The sequence below is a fragment of the Agelaius phoeniceus genome, chromosome 31 (assembly GCF_051311805.1).
Source record: "Agelaius phoeniceus isolate bAgePho1 chromosome 31, bAgePho1.hap1, whole genome shotgun sequence".
NCBI classification, from domain to species: Eukaryota; Metazoa; Chordata; class Aves; order Passeriformes; family Icteridae; genus Agelaius; species Agelaius phoeniceus.
Genome location: NC_135295.1, coordinates 793,860 through 811,472, shown reverse-complemented (window position 1 = coordinate 811,472; position 17,613 = coordinate 793,860). Strand labels below are relative to the sequence as shown.

Sequence of the window (17,613 nt, the reverse complement as noted above, 5' to 3'; positions counted from 1 at the left end):
ATCCCCCTGTGCACAGACAAGGCACCCCGTGCTCTCCAACCCCACACCAGCAGCTCATGTCCCCCAGGCTGGGGTCTGCCTGCAGGGCCTGGCTGGCCTTCCACCACATCCCTGCACCCCCATATTCATAGACAAGACACCCCGAGCTCTCAGGACTCTTTTAATGGTGTGATAGCGACTGTGGGGGGGACTGTGCTGCTGGGGCTCTGTGGTGGGGGATACTCGGCAGGCTCTGTCTCCCCAGAGTCCGTTTCCTTGGGCAACCTCCCAATGTCTGCGCTGCTGATGGCGGTGTTGACCAGAACGATGGAGCCCTGCTCTGCCAGGACTTCGCTCTTCTCCTCTGGGTAGTGGAAAGCCACGAAGAGCTGGTACAGGTACGTGCCCACGGCGGCCCCCAGCAGCGGTGCTACAAGTGGCACCCACCACCAACCATTGCCCCTGCTGAGGATGGGACAGGGTAGGCTCAGCATCATCCCTGCCATCCCCACCTCACCCCCCTTCCCTCTACCCACCTGAAGACCTCTGGGCCCCAACCTGCCAGATAGGTGAAGAGCCGGGGCCCGATGTCCCGGGCAGGGTTCAGGGGGCAGCCACAGTTGGCCCCCATGGAGCACTCGATAGAGAGCACCAAGAGAGCCACAACCACTGGTTCCAGGCCCTTGGGGACAGGCTTGTTGCGGGGGTCCATGATGCCCATGACAACAATAATCAGGACCCCTGTGCCGATCACCTGCGAGGACAGCACAGCAGCTCAGCACCACGGGGACTGAGGGGGCTCGGGGGAGCTGACAGTGGCACCCACCTGGTCCAAGAAGCCATTGCCAATAGACACAAAGTCAGCAGGGTAAGTGGCAAAGATGGAGGCAGTTTCTTGGGGGCCAGTGACAGTAAGGGTCCCATTGCTATGGTGCCAGATGGCATCTGGGGGCAGAAGCAGAGCATGTACAAAAGCCTGGCCACCTCAGCATCACCGTGGAGTTCCCCTGTCCGATGCTGCTCCCCCATACCATAGTAGAGGATGTAAACAGCTCCAGCAGATATGAAAGATCCCAAGATCTGCACAACCACAAAGATGGGAAACTTCCACCAGGGGAACTGCTCTATCAGGCACATGGCTAAGGAGAACGCCGGGTTCATGTGGGCCCCTGCAATGGAATAGGGAGAAGGGCTGGGAGTGGAGGGTCCTGGGGGACTCAGAGCCAGGGGATAGCAAGAGCTGGGACGCCTTCCTCGGTCTCACCAGAGATTCCCCCTGCTGTGTAGATGCCTGCCATGACACCCAGGGCACCTCCCAGGTAGCTGGTGATGAGGTTCCCCTTTGTCTCAAAGAAGGCAATCTTCTGTGCAGCGCTGGCCAGGGTAATTGTCTGGAGAAGAGGGAGCCCCATCTCAGCCCTGGTGGCCTTGTGCTGAGACCCTCCCAGCACTGATATTGCAGGGCAGCAAGGCGAGGGCTGTGCTGGTGCTGTCCCCCTGGTTTTGCTCCCCAATACTTGGACACCAGACAGGGACTGGCAGGGAGGTGATTACTGCCCTCACTTGTGATTTTGATGGCAAAATAACCAAATTATAAGCAATTAAATAAACTGCTTTCTGTGGGGAGGAGTGCCACAACATAGATCCGGGGACACCATTTGCCATCATGGGATGTAGCCCAAAGGCTAAGAACAGCACCAAAGCCCCAACCTTTGCCTGCTCTGAGGCAGGAGGTATCAGGGCACACACTGCCCAGCACCACACCCTGATTGCACTGCAGCTGGTGGCACAGGGTGGACCATGCTGTGGGAACAGGGTCCAAGGGGGAGGACAGGCAGTGCTGAGTTACACATTTGAGTGTGTGTGGTGCAGCCCCAAAACCCTTCCAACCCCAAGGGGCAAGCAGCAGAGCCCCAGGGACCCCTGGCACCTGCCAGCACGACACCATCAGCCCTGTGACACACACATGACACCCCCCAGCCCCAAGCCACCTGCGTGCCCTGCTTACCATCATCACGAAGGTGGCCAACACCTCAGCCAGGCACTCCCTCACCAGCTGGTTCCGGATGCGGAGCAGCCTCTGGGCTCTTGTCAAGAAAGAAGTGGTGCCCATGGTGCCAGCTGGGCAGAGGCAGCAGTGGCAGCGCTGGCAGTGGTGAGAGTGGTGTAGATGTCTAATTCGCAGCAGGTTTTATGAGCCCCACAGCCAGGTGGGTGATTATGTGCAGACTTTAAACCAATCATGGCTGCAGCACGGGAGACGCCTGGCAGCGACCAGAGTCCTGTGTGTGGCCGGGGACACCGTGTGACAATGCTGCACCCCAGCAGGGCAAGGCCAGGTAGGAACACCCTGAGCCCCAAGTGGCCCTGGGGAGCCAAGACCTCGCTCAGGTGAGCAGGCACAGGTATTGCCTGACCAGGAACCTCCTTTATCCCTGGCCAAGCCACAGCTGCAGTCAACACTAATAAAGAGATCCTGGAAAGCTACAGTCAACACTAATAAAGAGATCCTAGAAAGGCCTCCAGGCTGGGCCAGGCCCTCAAGAGTGGCCCAGGGGAGGCATTAGCACAGCATGGGGCAGGGAAATGGCAGAGGGAGGTAAGAAAGAAGCAGTGCAGGCACAGGAGCCTGGCAATCACCTGCACCCCTGAGGCAGCCCCCCAGAGTCATCCTGGTGGACAGGGGGAATCTGCCTCCAAACATATGAGATTCCAGTCTGAAGGAGCATGGAAGGTCACCATTTAGCATAAATAGACTTTATTGCTCTGTACACACATACACTTGACCCCCACAGGGCTCCCTGTGGCTCTGCAGCGCTGCAGAAGGTGGACAGCCTCCAGCCCAGGCACCACTTCCCAGCAAGATCTGACCCATCTACGACAAAAACAGGTGGTGAGAAGAGGCTGCTGCCCACTGCCTGCTCTGACAGGCCTGGCAAGCCCAGGGTCCCACCATCCTGCACCTGTCACACACGTGGGCTGCTCAGTCAGGACTGGACACAGCTACCAGCTCGAGAACCAGCGTCGGAGGAAGCTGCCCAGCGCAGATGAGGGGCCTGGGTTGGCAGCAGGAAGCTCTTCTTGCTGTGGCCACGTGCCAGCAAACTGTGCCAGCTCCCCTGGGAGGGCAGAGAGAACTCCCTCAGTGGGGGCCCCCATCCACTTTTTGCCCCCTCCCCAGAGCTCCACTCACGGTCATCCATGTTGAGCACCTCCTCGCGGTAGTCCTTGCTCTGCCCGTGCTCCCTGGTGGTGCTGATGAAGGCCTGGTCCCCTCTCCGCCGTGTCACCGTGGTCTCGCGGCGGCCCTGGCTGTCCTGCACGGTGCGGCGCTCCTCCACCCCCTGCGCACAGCACCGAGCCCTGAGAGACCCCCAAACCACGGGGACGGTGTCCCCAGGCCTCCCACAGCCCTGCTGCACCTGCAGGGACACTCACCCCATCAGGGAGAGTCACTGTGGTGACAGAGACGCTCTGGAAGTAAGAGTGGGACCTGGGCTCGTTGGGTCTCAGGATGGTGCCCAGCCCAGCGGAGGAGACCTGGGAGTCCAGATCTGGGGGGAGAGGGAAGGTGGTGGCTGCAGTGCGGGGACTCGCCTCAGAGGCTGTGGCAGCACAGGCGGCTGGAGCAGGGAGGGCCCCTCAGCCCCTGCTCCCAGCACCCACCTTGGTCTTCCTTGAGGCCGGGAGGAGCTCGGGGAGCATCTTCCAGCTGCAAGACAAAGCCACGCACCACTGACGGCAGTGATGGGAAGCAAAGCACGACACTGGGGCAGCACCGCACCGGCACAGAGCTGGCTGCCGCTGCGGGAGGCAGAGCCCAGACCCCTAACCCACCCCTAAGAAGGGTCTCCATGGCCGGGCCAGATCGCCGGAGCTCCCCGGGGCGGCGCTGGCAGGGGGATTCTCCGGCTGCTTCAGCATCGAGTCCCGCAGCGGTCGCCTTGCGCTCCCTTCCCCGGGGCCAGGCAGGGCGGGCTCTGGGCAGCACAAGGGCGTCGGTCAGGCCGAGGGGCTCCGAGCGGCCCCCGGAGTCTCGCTCAGCCCTTCCCGTACCCACCGAAAGGCTGCTGGGGCGCGGCCCAGAACCCCCCCAGGACGCCAAGGAGCTCGCCCATGTCCCGGAATAGCTCCTCGAAGGCGCCGCGGGAGGAGCCAGGGCTGAACCCGAAACCGAAGTCCTGGGGGGGCTGCGACATGGACGGGCCGCCATCCTCCTCCTCATCCTCCTCCTCGTCCCACGCCGCGCCGCCGAACAGCGGGTCCCGGGGTCTGCGGGACGGCGGCAGTGAGAGACCGGACAGCCCGGAGCAAGCGGGGGAGGGCCGGGGCCGGTGGGGCAACGGGCGGCTGAGAGAGGGACAGGTGCGGGCGAGGCCGGGGGCACCCGGGGGACGGGCGGGGTCCCGGTCACCTGCACCGTCCCGGGAAGCCGAAGAAGCCGCGGAACACGTCGTAGAAGCTCATCCCGCTCCGGGTCCCTCCGGGTCCCGCTACCCCGTCCCGACCGGGTCGCGCTGCCGCCAAGCGCCGCGGCCGTAAAGCGCCGCCGGCTGTCGCGAGGCGTTGCGGCAGCGCGGCCGTCCCGTGTCCCACCCGGGCCCTCGAGAGCCGCACGGGCCGGAGCCGCCCCGGTGTGACCGGCCCAGACCCCCGAGAGCTGCCCCGGTGTGACCGGCCCGGGCCCTCGAGAGCCGCACGGGCCGGAGCCGCCCCGGTGTGACCAGCCCAGACCCCCGAGAGCTGCCCCGGTGTGACCGGCCCGGGCCCCCGAGAGCCGCACGGGCCGGAGCCGGCCCAGACCCCTGAGAGCCGCACGGGCCGGAGCGGACCCGGTGGGACGGGCCCAGGCCCCGAGAGCCGCTCGGGCCGGAACCACCCTGGTGTGACCCCCCCCGGGCCCCCGAGAGCCGCTCGGGCCGGAACCACCCTGGTGTGACCCCCCCCGGGCCCCCGAGAGCCGCACGGGCCGGAGCCGGCCCAGTGTGACTGGCCCAGACCCCTGAGAGCCGCATGGGCCGGAGCGGACCCGGTGGGACGGGCCCAGGCCCCGAGAGCCGCTCGGGCCAGAACCGCCCCAGTGTGACCCCCCCCGGGCCCCCGAGAGCCGCAGGGGCCGGAGCGGACGCGGTGGGACCGGCGCAGCCCCGCAGGCCCCGCTGTTCGCCCGAGCTACCCCGGGGAGTGCGCCGGGCCCCCGTGGGGGCGGTGGGGGCTGGCAGGGTCCCGGGCTTCGGTAGCGGCACCTGCGCTCTCCCAGCCGCGCTCCGGAGCCCAGCCCGGCCCCGCCGCTCCCCCGCAGCCCAGGAGGGCTCCAGCTGTGCCCCGGCCCCTTACCGGCAGCGAGGGGAAGCTCGGCGGGCACTGCAGGACTGGGCACGGCTTTTCCAGTGTCTCACTGCCCTCCCCGGTGCCTGTGAGCATCCTCCCGGACTGCCCGGCGGGGATGAGGGGCTGGGGATAGCACCCCTGAACCCCCAAAAGGAGGAGCATTAGCACCAGAGCTCAGTAAGAATAGGAAGCAGAAATGAAGGGTGAAGGTCGGGCATTATCCCTGTGCTGGCATCCTGGTGCCCAGCGTTGCAGCTGGGAAAAGGAAAAATCCACAAAAGGAGGGGACAAAAACACCAGCAAGAAGCTGGGGAGGGGTGGGGGAAGTGCTGCCCCCACCGCCCAGGGCCACCCAACCCCCTGCACCAAAAATAGGGAACGAGGCTGAGAAGGTGGAAAAAATACACACATCACTTTGTGATCTTTATTCTCTTCAGTAAATCCCCGCTCGGGGCTGCAGCTGAAGGGATCAGGTGGAACTGAAAAATACAAGATCTGGACTGCATAGAAAAAACCAAAAATAATACCCCCAAAAAACCAAACCAAATCAATCAAAATCCCACAAAACAAAACAGGAAAAAAAAAAGGGAAAAAAAAAAAAGAAAATAAAAAAATCCCCAACCCAAAAGCAGAAGATACTTACAGCGTGCAAGCAGGGCAGGACCTGCACTCTGGGCCCGTGAGGATGGAGGGACGCAGATGGAAAACATAAAATACCAGGGGGGACCCCTCGGTGGGGTGGGGGAGAAATGAGAGAACTAGAGGACAGCATGGGGTTTTTGTTTTTATATACAAGACACATTTATCCATTAAATTTAGAACACGGTACAAAAAAAACACTTCAACTAATTAATCTTACAATGCTGCTCATATCAATTACTGGTCTTAATCCTAATAATAAGGGGGTTTGCTGTAGGCGACTTGCAGCTTCCACTCCTTTGGATCTGAGAGATTCTGGGGCAACTGGATGGGAGAGGGGATAGAAAGGAGTAAAAACCAAAAAAGGCCCCTACGGCAAACGGTTCAGATCTGAATGCGGAGAGAGAGAGAGAGAGAGAGAGAAAAAAAAAAAGGAAAAAAAAAAAAAAAAAGAAAAAATACAAATTCTATATTACATACAACAGGAAAGTGGCTGAAGACAGACAACGCAGAGGTGCCTGCGGCCTGCCCTGCAGGGCCCTGCTGGGCTGGGGGCCCGGGCGCTCCCCGCCGCAGGGCTCTCTCCTCCCTGGGGTCCTTCCTCATCATCGGGGGCACTGGGATTCTCTTCTGGAAGCGAGTGGTGCCGAGGGCCCGGCCTCAGTTGGCGCCCCAGCTGTAGCTGTTGTAGGCAGACTTGTTGGCCTGGGATTTCTGAGGGATGGAGCTGCCTTGGCTGCGCTGCCCGGAGCCGCTCTGCAGGAAAGGGCAGAGGAGAGGGTGGTGAGTGCAGGGGAGGCACCCCCAGCCTGCCCCACAGGGTAACACCGGCATGCCTGGGCCCCTGGCCAGGTGCTCTGCGCAGCTGCTGATCCACCTGGGCCCAGCTCAGCTCCCTGGCACTGGGGCAGCCTCCAGCACCTCACAGCTGTGCCCCAGCACCCTCCCTCGGCTGCACACCTTGCTCCAGGCCAGCACACACAGGGCTGTGGGCAGCAGGGAGGGAGGAGACGGGGAAGGGTTGGTGTGGGTTGTGTCTGCTTGCAGCTCTCTGTGTGTGTGTGTGTGCACATACTGCCTGAGGGCCTCTCTCCTCACCTCCTGGGGCCATGGGGGAGAAGGAAGGGGCTGTGTGATCCTGGGGAGCCTTAGGGGCAGGGGCAGAGCCCACGGCAAGTGCAATGCATTTTCAGAGAGTTCATTACCTGATCTTCCTGCTGGCGTTGGCAGCACAGTATCATCTGCAAATATGGAAGCTGTTGCAGTACCAGGATATGTAAAATAAAGGGACAAACTATGACAATAGAAATCCACGGTTAGACCTGAAAGCTCCTGCAGGGTGGTGGCTATGGCGAGGAACCCCTTTGGTGCTGGCCTGCAGAGCTGCCCCTCAGAGGATGGGAGAGGTCAGGGTGCCCCAGACGTGTCTGCATGAGGGGGCACTACCTGGCCATAGCTGGTGCAGCCCGGCAGCAGGGTACCCACCCTGGCAGAGCACACCCCAGGCCTTCCTCCTCACCTCATCATCCTCCTACCGGCCCTGTGTGTATGTGCAGGTGTGAGCATGTGCCTGTCGCTGCATGTGTCCGCCGCAGAGCATGAGGGAGGGAGGGACAGAGGGACAGAAGGACCAGGGAAGTCAAGGGGGAGCACGAGCCCTAGGAGATAGCCCAGCAAGGGGCTGAGGTGCCAGGGGCACTGCTTACCTGCCCATCCTGCTGCAGGTGGTGGTGGAGGATCTGCGAGTGAGGCTGCTGATGCGGGGTCAGGATGTGCATGAAGGGGGTCGGGGGGTACGCCGCCGCCGTGGCGGGGTTGATGGGGCCACCACTGCCCAGAGCTGAAGGCAGGTTGAAGGAGGCTGCTGGGGTTCCAGTGTGAAATCCCTGCTTCTCGAAGGATTGCTGAGGAGGAAGGAGATGCCAAAGGCAGAATAAGGGCAGGGAGCCAAGCTGGCAGTGTGCCCCTCCCATCTCTACACGTCACAGGCCCACAGTCAGCCTGTGGTACACAGAACAGCTAAGAGTCTCTTCCCATGGCTCTTTCTGGCCTTGGAATTGCTGTAAGCTGGGAAATGTCAAGCATTTCCCTTCTCCCTGGCTGTCTGATCCAAGGGGATGAGACCTCATTGCCCAGAGAGGCTGTCTCAGACCTTGGCTTCTCCTCCCCAGCAAGGCAGGAAGCACACAGACACTGACCTGAGTTTTGGAGTAGACAGAGCCCGAGATGTCTGGCACGCCTGTATTACTGGATGTCACGGATACACCTGGGGAGGAGGAAGGGAGAGGTGGGTGTTAGGCAGCAGCCAGTGGGTCAGCATGAGCCTCTTGCTGCTAACACCAGCAGCACCTGCTGGAGAGCTCCAGTGGTCAGAGATCTGCAGCCAGATTGGCCTGTGTCACAGACATCTTTTATGAAAAATCTTTTCTTTAGGATTTTTTCTCTTGAGAAGATGAGAGGCCTCAAGAACAAAATGTAAACAATGGTTATCTGCTGCTGTGGAATGCAACAAGTAGATCTGTGATTAGTCTCATGCAGTTGTTTCTAATTAATAACTAATCACAGTGAGCTGGCTTGGACAGAGTCCGAGCCACAAGCTTTTGTTATCATTCTTCTTTATTTTTCTGTTCTTAGCTAGCCTTCTGATGAAATCCTCTCTTCTATTCTTTTAGTATAGTTTTAATATAATATATATCATAAAATAATAAATCAAGCCTTCTGAAACATGGAGTCAGATCCTCATCTCTTCCCTCATCCTAAGACCCCTGTGAACACCATCACAGGCCTGGGCATGACCACCTGCAAAGCACCCATATAAGTTATTTTGCTCTGGACACACTCTGTTTCAAAATGCCTCCAGAAACCAGCTGAAGGGCTGGCTGCCACCCAGAGAAACACATGGAAAACAGCAGGTCTGAGGAGAGCTGGAGAACACAATGGACAGACAGGAAAACAAACCCACAGCAGCAAAAACAACCCAAAAGCTCCTCTGATGTAAAACAGGCAATTGCATGTAAAGGCAAATCAGCTGTAGGCTGGGATGGCTGGTGCAGTGACTGACAACACAAGCCCTGTGGGGTGTTGGCTGTCCATAAAAGGGGGTGGCCATGAGGACACCTCAGCCATCATTTAATGCCTGCCTGGAAAAAGTGCTGAAATGAAAGCAGTTTGAAGGACTCAGCAACAGGTGACCCTGTACAAAGCTGAAATACCTTCTCAAAGAGAAAATACTATCTTGAAGGGCTCTAATGCAGTGAAAAAAGGGACAAAAGGAATTTAAAGACTGGCAGAGGGAGCCAAATGCAGCCCTGTGTAAGTCAGCCAGACACCAACCAAGTACCAAGACAGGCAGCAGGTTCATGACCTTCCTGCATCTTTGAATCAAGGACACTTCCTTAGAAAGTGTCTGCCAAACACTGGTGGGAAACAAGTTCAAATCCACAACAACTGCTGTTCTGTTAATCACATACAGGCAGATAAAAAAAACAACAAACCAAACCATTGAGCAGCTTAAGCTTCTGATAGTAGTGCAAGGGCCCAGACAGCTGATTGTGGGGCACAGAGGAGGACATGAAGTTATCTGTAATCCCCAAACCTGCCCCAGACCTGGATGCAGAACAATCCTTTCTAAGGATAATCAATCAATCTCCTTGGAAGCAGCATCCCTGGAATTTTTCTGCTGTATTACTGCTGTAAGGCAGCAGTCCCTACCACAGCCAGTAAGCAAGCATGAAGTGATCTGTAACCCCCAAGAGGATCTGTAACCCCACAGAGGAGGGCATGAAGTGATCTATAACCCCCAAACCTGCCCCAGACCTGGATGCAGAACAATCCTGGGCCTTTCTAAGGATAATCAATCTCCTTGGAAGCAGCATCCTGGAATTTTTCTCTATTACTGCTATAAGACAGCAGTCCCTATCACAGCCAGTAAGACTGGGAACAAGCCCTGCTGCTGGGAAAAGTGCTCTTGTGGGTCTCTTACCAGTGCTGTACCCATGAGAGCCATAGCCACTGGGCTGCTGGAAAGGGGTTGCTGATGCATTGACGCTGACATTCACACCATGCTGCTTGGAAGAGGTAGGAGCAACCTACAGAACAGAGAGGAAAGGAGTGAGGAGAGGCTTTGCTGTGCCACCCCCTTCTGCCCAAATGCCACACCTTGCCTCTGGGGCACTCACAGGGAACACGGCGGGCCCGTACTGGAAGGTGCTGGGGAGCCCTGGTACCCCTGTGTAGTATGGCAGACTGGTGTAACTGTAGCCAGGAGGCAGCGCCGGGTTCAGGAACGTTTGCTGCGTGGTGTGGTGGGTCTGGGTCTGGCTCTGCTGAGGCTGAGCCAAAGTTGTTGCAGGAGCAGGGGAAGAGGCATCACCACGGCCAAATTTTGTTAAATCACCTGAAATAGAGGAGGTGAGAGTGAAGAATAATCTCAGATCCTGATGCATTTCAACTCAGCCCAAAGGTGAGCCAGCCTTTTGATAAACAGTGACTTCAGTCACACCGCCCTCCCCCCCACCTCCTGCCAGTGCCAAGGACTGTGGTCCTCAGACTTTTGCACACTGATAAGGTGAAGCTATTAATTGCCCCTTGGCCCTAACAGGACTACAGAGGCAAAGGGAAGACACAGTAGCAAAGCCCATAATCTGGCACTGGATAAACCTGCTAGCAGAGCCTGATTCCAGAGCTGTCCCGCTCCATGCACCACCAGCAGGACTGAACACAACCCAGATCCTTGCCTGGCTGTGCAGGGCTTGGCTGCAGGGCTGGGGGAAGCTCCCTGTTCTGATCTTGATGAGCACTCACCTGGCTCATCCATGCAAACACACTCTCCTAGTCAAAGCTCACACAGTTCAAAGCTCATAGAGCTCTGAGCTTTCAGCCTCAGCTGGGCAAAAGCACTTCCACACAAACCAGCTCCTGCCAAAGCTGAGAAGTGGTGCTGGAAAAAGAGTGAACCTCCAAGTGCAACAATTCCTAAAGCATGTGAAAGCTCAGTCACCACCCACTGCAGACTGGCAGTGTGTTAACCAAAGTTAGCAAGGTCAGTGTGAGGTAATGCACCCACTGGGTGCTTGGCTTGAATTTGACAAGTCCCAAATTTCTCACCTGCTTTCTCCATGAAACTGTCCCATATTAAAAAAAAAATTAATTTCTCCATATTTTGTGTTTCTTTCTATTTTTACTCTTAGTGCTTGAGAAGCACTGCTTATCACCTGCCTCACAACCACCTGGAAAGCAGTTCCCCAGTTGTAGGCCTTGAAGAATTTTCCAGCCCTTTTTCACTCCCTTTCTAACTGCCCCACATTAAGTCCTATTTTGCCCACCTCTTCCCAGTATCAGACCTTGACACAACCAGATGCTCAAATGGAAAGCAAGAATTTAGCTGTGAGAAGCATGCTCCAAAGCAAAAGCACTGCAGGAGGCACAGTGCAGGTGCAGAGGTAGCTCCAGTGAACAAACAAAGACACAGGACCCTGGTAGAAGCAGCACAAACTCTGGTGGGATGGGAATCAGAGCAGTGTTTTTCCCTACCAGAGTATGGATTGCTGCTCAGGCTGCCATCTCTTCCAGTCAGTGGTGTGGTGGGTGTAGGGAATGGGATGCTGTAGTAATCCTGATGAATAAAAACAAAAGAAGGCGTTTATCAGCTCTGTCCAAAGTGCAAAGCAGTATATTTGGGAGAGAGGAATTTCTGTACTCTAGCTGCAAGATATGTCTGAGTATTGCAGTCCAACCAGCCACATCAGGCTGATCACAGCCTACAGCAGCCCCAGGTTTTTGTAGCATGTACCATCCCCCTCATCTGGCTATTAGAAGAACCAGATAAGGTCTACTGGTATGCAGCTCTTTAACTGGCTGGACTTTCCCCCCCTCTTCACAATAAAATGGACATGTCCTGTTGCTAAATAAAGCCCATTCTCATCAGGTATTTAGTCACTGGCTCTGTCATGGATCAGAGGTGAATCTCTATAATGGCCCTGCTGCTGGAACTCGTGCTCCTTGGCTCCACAAGGAATATTGCTGCATGAGTAACTCGTGCAGGCCGCTCCCCACGTGCCAAGGAGCAACTGATTAACTCCTCACTGCATTACAGAGGTGCATCCAACCAGCAGCTCCATTCTGCCAGCTCTTCAGCCGACTTTGTCTCTACCCAAAAGCAGCACCAGGGGAAGTGGCATAGTGGCATGTCCTTGTCATTCTGCAGTACTCACCAATGGGAATCTCGTCTGGAGCATTTGCAAGTCATCATATCCATACACCTGTGGCTAGAAAAAGAGCCAGGGATGACATTGGGGACATGGACAACATAAGGATTTTAGATTAAACATTTAGATAAACATGAGAGAAAGCCAGAAGTAGCCACTCAGCAGCCACCAGGTGCAGGCAGCCAGGGCCTTGACACAGGCTGATGCTGCCAGAAGTTCCTGTGAGTTGCTCAAAGGAAAGTGCTCTAGACCATAAAAGCCACTTGACAGTTTTTCTCTGGAAATCATCCCAAAACTGAAGTCTGTCCTCACCTTTAGGAGAGGGTGTGACACATACCCCTAGACTTTGTGGCTGCTGCTACCCTTGCCCTGAGTGCCCTTTGTCACACCATATTTCTAACACAGCTCTGTGCTTCCACACACTGTGCTCTGCCCAAGGGCTCTTAAAAGGCTGGAGAGGCTTCAAAGGACAGACTCTGGGGTGATCACACCACACATTTACCCCCACAGGCACATGGAAATTATGGAAAAAACCAGCAGGTCCAAACTCTGCCTGTCCAAGGCAATCCTGCTGGGCTATGTCACAGTTTTTAGTTTCCCCACTATGCTACATCCATCCCTCCCTGCTGCAGAGGGAGCTGGGACACCACTGCCAAGTTCCACTCACCGGGTAGGCATGTAGCAACCCTGGAGCCATGATGTATGGATTAGGCAACAACGGTGGGACTCCAGGAGGGAGATTGGGAGGGGCTTTTCCTGCAAAAGGAGGAGAAAGGAGAAGTTCCACAGTGAAGCAAACAGCAGAAGCTCACTCTCTTAGCCCTCACACTGTTCTCTGGTAGTACCTGATGTGGTTGCAACAGAGCTGCGAGTCGAGGCCGTCACTGTGGAGTTGCTGCTGAGGCTGAGGCCCAGGCTGCTGACATTGCTGAGGCTGGAGGAAACGCTGACAACTGGTGGGGCAGCTGACACCGTGCTGGAGGAGGTGGAGAAAGTACTAGCAGAAGAATGGAGGCTTGCTTCACTCTCCACACTTGTGTGCTAAGGAAGGAAGGGAGGAGAGTCAGGGGATCAGGAGGATGGAAACAAGTGCACAGGTAGCACAGGACATTCACTGTGCTGAATATCATGCACCTCTGTCTGCATCTGGATCTTTCTGCAGTGAGCCTGGCTTAAGTCCAAAGTCCTGACAGCAGCCATTCCCTAATGCTTACAAATCTCTCTCGTGGTTCCATCCCAACTCATCTGTCTGAGGAGCAGAGCAGGGCTTGACATCACATTTGCAGCAGGGTGATTTATTCTGCTGCAAAAGCCAATACCCAGGAACTGTGCTGCAAGAGCTCCAGCAGTAGAGATATTTGGTTCCACTGCATCAGCTACCAGTTTGCTCTGACATGTGGCTGTGACTCTGCAGCATCTTCAAGGGCTACTACAGGCTCAAAAGAAGGCACTGCTCAGTCAGAAACAGGCAGAGTGTCAACAGCCTTGAGCCACAGGTGTACAGTGCTCTGACACAACCCTCTGTTGTCTCTCTCCACACAACATCCAGACTCCAGCAGGACAGCCAGCAGCCTGGCAGCTCCTGCCACAACCACAGCCCCAAGGGCAGGCACCCCAGCAGACCCTGCCAAGCTGAGCAGAAATGGGGCACACAGTGGGAGATCATACCCAGACTCACCAGAAGGGTTGAAGTTGATGTTCGCCCAGAGGATGTGGATGAGGACAGACTGTTCTGCTGGGTGGGTAATGCACTGACAGGAAGAGAAATAAAACATTGTCAGACCAAGGTGAGAGCCAACATCAGTAACACCATCCCATTCCCCATCTGCTTGAATGGGATGAGTCATCTTAGTCTTCCTCACTAGACAGACCCTGATGTCTGCTATAGATTCCTGCTTCTAGCTCTGCTTCTTCAGAAATCCACCCCTGACTCCCTCACCTGCTGAGCTGGGCAGTGCTTGTACTGGGGAGCTCCTCGCTGTGGCTCAGGCTGCTCAGAGCTGTTGAGTGTTGGCTGGCTGTTGTCAGCAGGGACGATGCAGACACCCCATCGTTGAGAGGGGCAATGCTGGGAGCAGAGGGGGAGTCGGATTTCACTGCAGGGCCCGTAGCACCTGAGAACAAAAGCTTTGGGTTAAGGGCAGCTACTGGCAGCTTCCAGAGGGTAACACAAGGGCAAGGATCAGCAAGTGCTCAGCTAGAGGAGCTGTGAGATTGATTTGGAACAGTTATACACTTATGATTGTGTTCTATGTCTCACTTTACCCCAACACTACCACTGGCTCTGCAAAGAGCTTCAAGACCTACAAATGAAGTGCCTTCCACACACAAAGCAGAGAAAGTTATTGTCATAGGTGACCCTTCAAGGATCAGCACAAAGTTGAATGTTTTGAGGCAAACAATTAATCTGAATGGCAGCAATTAGTCCAGCAAGGAAAGGACTTGCTATTAGCACAGATAAAACTCCTCATTCAAAGCAGAGAACACAAGAGATACAGGACACCCACTGTACTGGCAAGACTCTTACCTTCAACAGCCTGTGTGGTTTGTAATGGCGTGGGTTGTACAGAACTGAAACCATTCTGAGGAAGAAGAGAAAAAAGGAGTATTGGGCATTATTGCTACACATTTCCAGAGGCAGAGCTAGTGTCACCTCTCTCTCCCACTCCCTTGCACAGTTATGAAAAGGTCCTGCTACCAGCATGTGCCAGCAGACTGTGTTTGGGTCAGTCCCAAGGTCCAGCCCCATGCCAGCATGGTCCCCAAGTGTATGTGAGAGAAATCAGTGCAAGAAGTTTCTCAACACTCTCAATCCAAGCTCATTAGCCAAACCTGACATTACTGAGCTGGTGTGCAGCCTACAGGAACCAAATCCATAACACAAAACAAAATTCTTTGTCTGCATGCCCCTCTAGCAGGGTACATGACACAACACATGCCCTGCAATCACCTTGACTGCTCAGGCACAAAACACAGCAGCCACAAGAGAGCTCTCATTAGAGCCCACAAGCCACACAATGAGGCTGAAAGGTGACAGAACCCTTTGATAAGCCATTCAGCTTTCCCCAAGACACTTCACAAGTGAGGCTCACTCAGCACAACAGGTGAGCAAAGCTGCTGTCTTACCTTAGCCTGGGTCAGATCTTTCTGGGGCGAAGAGGAGATAGAATTTGGGTATCGCCTCGTCTGGGTGGATCTCTGTTCATACAGTGGTCCCTGAGCACTGTTCTGGGAGGTAAATGTTGCTGTCTGTATTGTGCCACTCTGGTAACCAGACTCCTGGCTTTGATTGGACGAAATTGTGGATGAAGATTCACTACAAAAGGGAAAAAAGAAAAAAAAAAGTGTTCCTCTGTTTTGCTCTGAAACAGCCCTGCTGTAAGCTGCTGGCCCAGACTGGGCTCTTCACTTCAAATATTCAAGATAAAAAAGCTCCAAGCATCAGTATAAAGGCACCACATGAAGCAGCCAAGCCAAGAAACATGCCCAGAGAGCAGGGATGGACATCCAGCTGCAGCCTTGCCTCACACACTGCTGTGCCTTAGGCAACACTTCATGAGCTGCCAGCACTCAGGTCCCAGTACTCAAGGGACTGGCCAGTTACTGAGGGTCAGCCCAACAGAAGACAAACACACCATCACTGAAGATACTCCTACCCCACTGTGTCCCAGTTTGCCAGGCAAAAAGAAGGACAAAGCACTCAGAATGTGTTCACTAGAGACGTGGAGCAGTTGTGCTGGAGATTCCCCATCTGTGTTTTCAACAACACAGTTTAAAGGAAGCAGAAAAACTATTTTCTGTGCAAGTGCCACAGGCCAAAGAGCCACAGAGCTGCCCAATGAGTCTGCTGGCAACTTGTGCTTTGCTGTTGCATACATTGTCCCCCCTTTATGACCAAAGCATAGTCAGAAAGGGTCTACTAGTATGCATGACAACTCAAGTGCACAGGACCAACTTCCAAAGCTTCCTGCTTGGATTCAAGGCTCCTGGTGCTCACCTGGCCGAGCTGGTGTAGAGGCTGCTCTGAGACTGGCTAACGGCGGCGCTGGTTGTGGGCGTCGATTCATACTCAGCAAGAACAGGCTCTGAACCAAACTGTAATGCCCCAAACTGCAGGTTTAGCCCTGAGATATCTGAGGAGCCAGGCATTTCCACAGCAAGTGCAGGAATCTGCAAGGGAGGAACAATAGAACGGGTCAATCATTCCCAGGGATTAGCCCAGAGAATGATTTTATTACCCTTGTTTCCCTGCACACAGTAGCAGTTACAGGCTTGCAGCCCCTGAATTACAGTGTTCAACCCAGGCAGGCACACAACTCCATCACCCCCACAAGCACTCACTGCTAACTAATAAAGTACTGGAATGAATAATAAAGTACTGGAATGCTCTTCCCAGGGAGGTGGTAGAATCACCATCTCTGGATGTGTTTATAAAAAGACTGGACATGGAACTTGGTGTTAGAGTCTAGTTGAGGTGTTAGGGCATAGGTTGGACTTGATGATCTTAGAGATCTCTTCCAACCTCATTATTCTGTGATTCTAACAAGAGGAAGGCCAAGCCCAGACCTTCCCTGAGCAGCCCAAATGGCTGTTTCTGCAGCTCTAACACAACTCAATTGTCTCCTTCCCCACCACTGCACCTTTGATGTTAACGATGCTTTTTTCTTTTGCTGCTTGAGCTTCTGCTGTGCTGGCTGGGGACTGGAGGACTGGTTGTCCGAGGAGCCTGGAGACATCTGGGGAACTGGATTGGTTTTGCTGGGCAGTGGTGAGGATGGAGGGGCCGGTGTGGTTGTGGAGGCAGTCACCACAGGCTGCTTCTCCTGCATGAACACTTCTATCATGGTTGAAGTTGATGTGAAGCCCTGACGCTTGGTGAAGGGACTATGCACGGAAGAGTCTGTTGGATTCTTGAGATCTATGGCACAAGACAGAGGTGAGTCAGCAGGGTTTGTTTCCTGAAAAATAACTCAAATTCTGACACTTAGCAAGAAAAAGAAATCCTTTTCCTCTCTTTCATCCTGAGGCTTGTTAGAGAGCAGAAAACTTAAGCATCTCTGCTCCCAGCCTCACACTCTCACTGCCATCAATGCCAAGCCTTTTTAAGCACTTTATCCTTCAATTGCTTCCACCACCCCTACAGGACAAAGCCAACTTGCACGGCTGAAGTCCTCCATTCTCCAAGCAAAGCTGGGCTCCAGAGTCCCTCGTGTGGAGACACTGCATATCAGAGTCCTGCAGGCCACTTCCTTCCCATCTCTGTCAACAGTCCTGCATTCCATGGCCTCACCCTTCTCCTGCAGGGATGAGGTATCTCCAAGCAACATCACTGCTTGGGGCTGCCTACCCTCAGGTTTTTGCACCACCTTCCTCCTCTGACTAAGCCTTTCCACAGTTGATTCAAAATCAACTCCTATTCTCTGTGACTCTCCTCTCCAAGGATTCTTGTCTGAGAAGA

At 55.1% G+C, this 17,613-nt stretch overlaps 3 protein-coding genes across 7 annotated transcripts in view; all 3 read right to left on the bottom strand.

Annotated features, from left to right (window-relative positions):
* Positions 1-147: 147 nt before the first annotated feature.
* On the bottom strand, positions 148-2,590 carry AQP10 (aquaporin 10). Its single transcript, XM_054651277.2, has 6 exons — positions 1,988-2,590; positions 1,244-1,370; positions 1,011-1,148; positions 806-924; positions 516-733; positions 148-444 (listed from the first exon to the last, which is right to left on the bottom strand). Exons 1-6 carry the CDS (start codon positions 2,090-2,092, stop codon positions 150-152), a joined length of 1,002 nt encoding a protein of 333 aa, XP_054507252.1. The 5' UTR covers positions 2,093-2,590; the 3' UTR covers positions 148-149.
* A 130-nt stretch (positions 2,591-2,720) lies between these two features.
* Positions 2,721-4,552, bottom strand: HAX1 (HCLS1 associated protein X-1). Its single transcript, XM_054651353.2, has 8 exons — positions 4,394-4,552; positions 4,040-4,251; positions 3,817-3,959; positions 3,646-3,691; positions 3,418-3,533; positions 3,173-3,323; positions 2,943-3,098; positions 2,721-2,854 (listed from the first exon to the last, which is right to left on the bottom strand). The coding sequence occupies exons 1-7, from the start codon at positions 4,444-4,446 to the stop codon at positions 2,983-2,985; spliced, it is 837 nt and encodes a 278-aa protein (XP_054507328.1). The 5' UTR covers positions 4,447-4,552; the 3' UTR covers positions 2,721-2,854; positions 2,943-2,982.
* Positions 4,553-5,720: 1,168 nt separating this feature from the next.
* Positions 5,721-17,613, bottom strand: part of UBAP2L (ubiquitin associated protein 2 like) — a 30,813-nt gene continuing 18,920 nt past the window's right edge. For 4 of the 5 annotated variants that reach the window (XM_054651349.2, XM_077192150.1, XM_077192151.1 and 1 more), the window contains 15 exons: positions 16,796-17,073; positions 16,153-16,325; positions 15,282-15,471; positions 14,683-14,737; positions 14,095-14,269; positions 13,834-13,906; positions 13,001-13,196; positions 12,823-12,911; positions 12,162-12,215; positions 11,482-11,563; positions 10,128-10,345; positions 9,932-10,037; positions 8,148-8,215; positions 7,656-7,853; positions 5,721-6,705 (listed from right to left, as the gene is read on the bottom strand). In XM_054651349.2, the coding sequence (XP_054507324.1) occupies positions 6,610-6,705; positions 7,656-7,853; positions 8,148-8,215; positions 9,932-10,037; positions 10,128-10,345; positions 11,482-11,563; positions 12,162-12,215; positions 12,823-12,911; positions 13,001-13,196; positions 13,834-13,906; positions 14,095-14,269; positions 14,683-14,737; positions 15,282-15,471; positions 16,153-16,325; positions 16,796-17,073 (2,051 nt within the window). In that variant the 3' untranslated portion in view covers positions 5,721-6,609. The remainder of the gene's footprint in view (positions 6,706-7,655; positions 7,854-8,147; positions 8,216-9,931; positions 10,038-10,127; positions 10,346-11,481; positions 11,564-12,161; positions 12,216-12,822; positions 12,912-13,000; positions 13,197-13,833; positions 13,907-14,094; positions 14,270-14,682; positions 14,738-15,281; positions 15,472-16,152; positions 16,326-16,795; positions 17,074-17,613) is intronic. The other variant, XM_077192149.1, reaches the window with a different exon arrangement.

Bases quoted from the DNA above. Each gene is read 5' to 3' on its own strand.
- AQP10 (XM_054651277.2), bottom strand. From the start codon at position 2,092: ATGGGCACCACTTCTTTCTTGACAAGAGCCCAGAGGCTGCTCCGCATC. The intron at 1,371-1,987 runs GTAAGCAGGGCA...CCTCTTCTCCAG, and splicing joins TGGCCACCTTCGTGATGATG to ACAATTACCCTGGCCAGCGC. The intron at 925-1,010 runs GTATGGGGGAGC...TTCTGCCCCCAG, and splicing joins TGTTTACATCCTCTACTATG to ATGCCATCTGGCACCATAGC.
- HAX1 (XM_054651353.2), bottom strand. From the start codon at position 4,446: ATGAGCTTCTACGACGTGTTCCGCGGCTTCTTCGGCTTCCCGGGACGG. The intron at 4,252-4,393 runs GTGACCGGGACC...GCCGTCCCGCAG, and splicing joins GGCTTCCCGGGACGGTGCAG to ACCCCGGGACCCGCTGTTCG. The intron at 3,960-4,039 runs GTGGGTACGGGA...TGTGCTGCCCAG, and splicing joins CGCGCCCCAGCAGCCTTTCG to AGCCCGCCCTGCCTGGCCCC.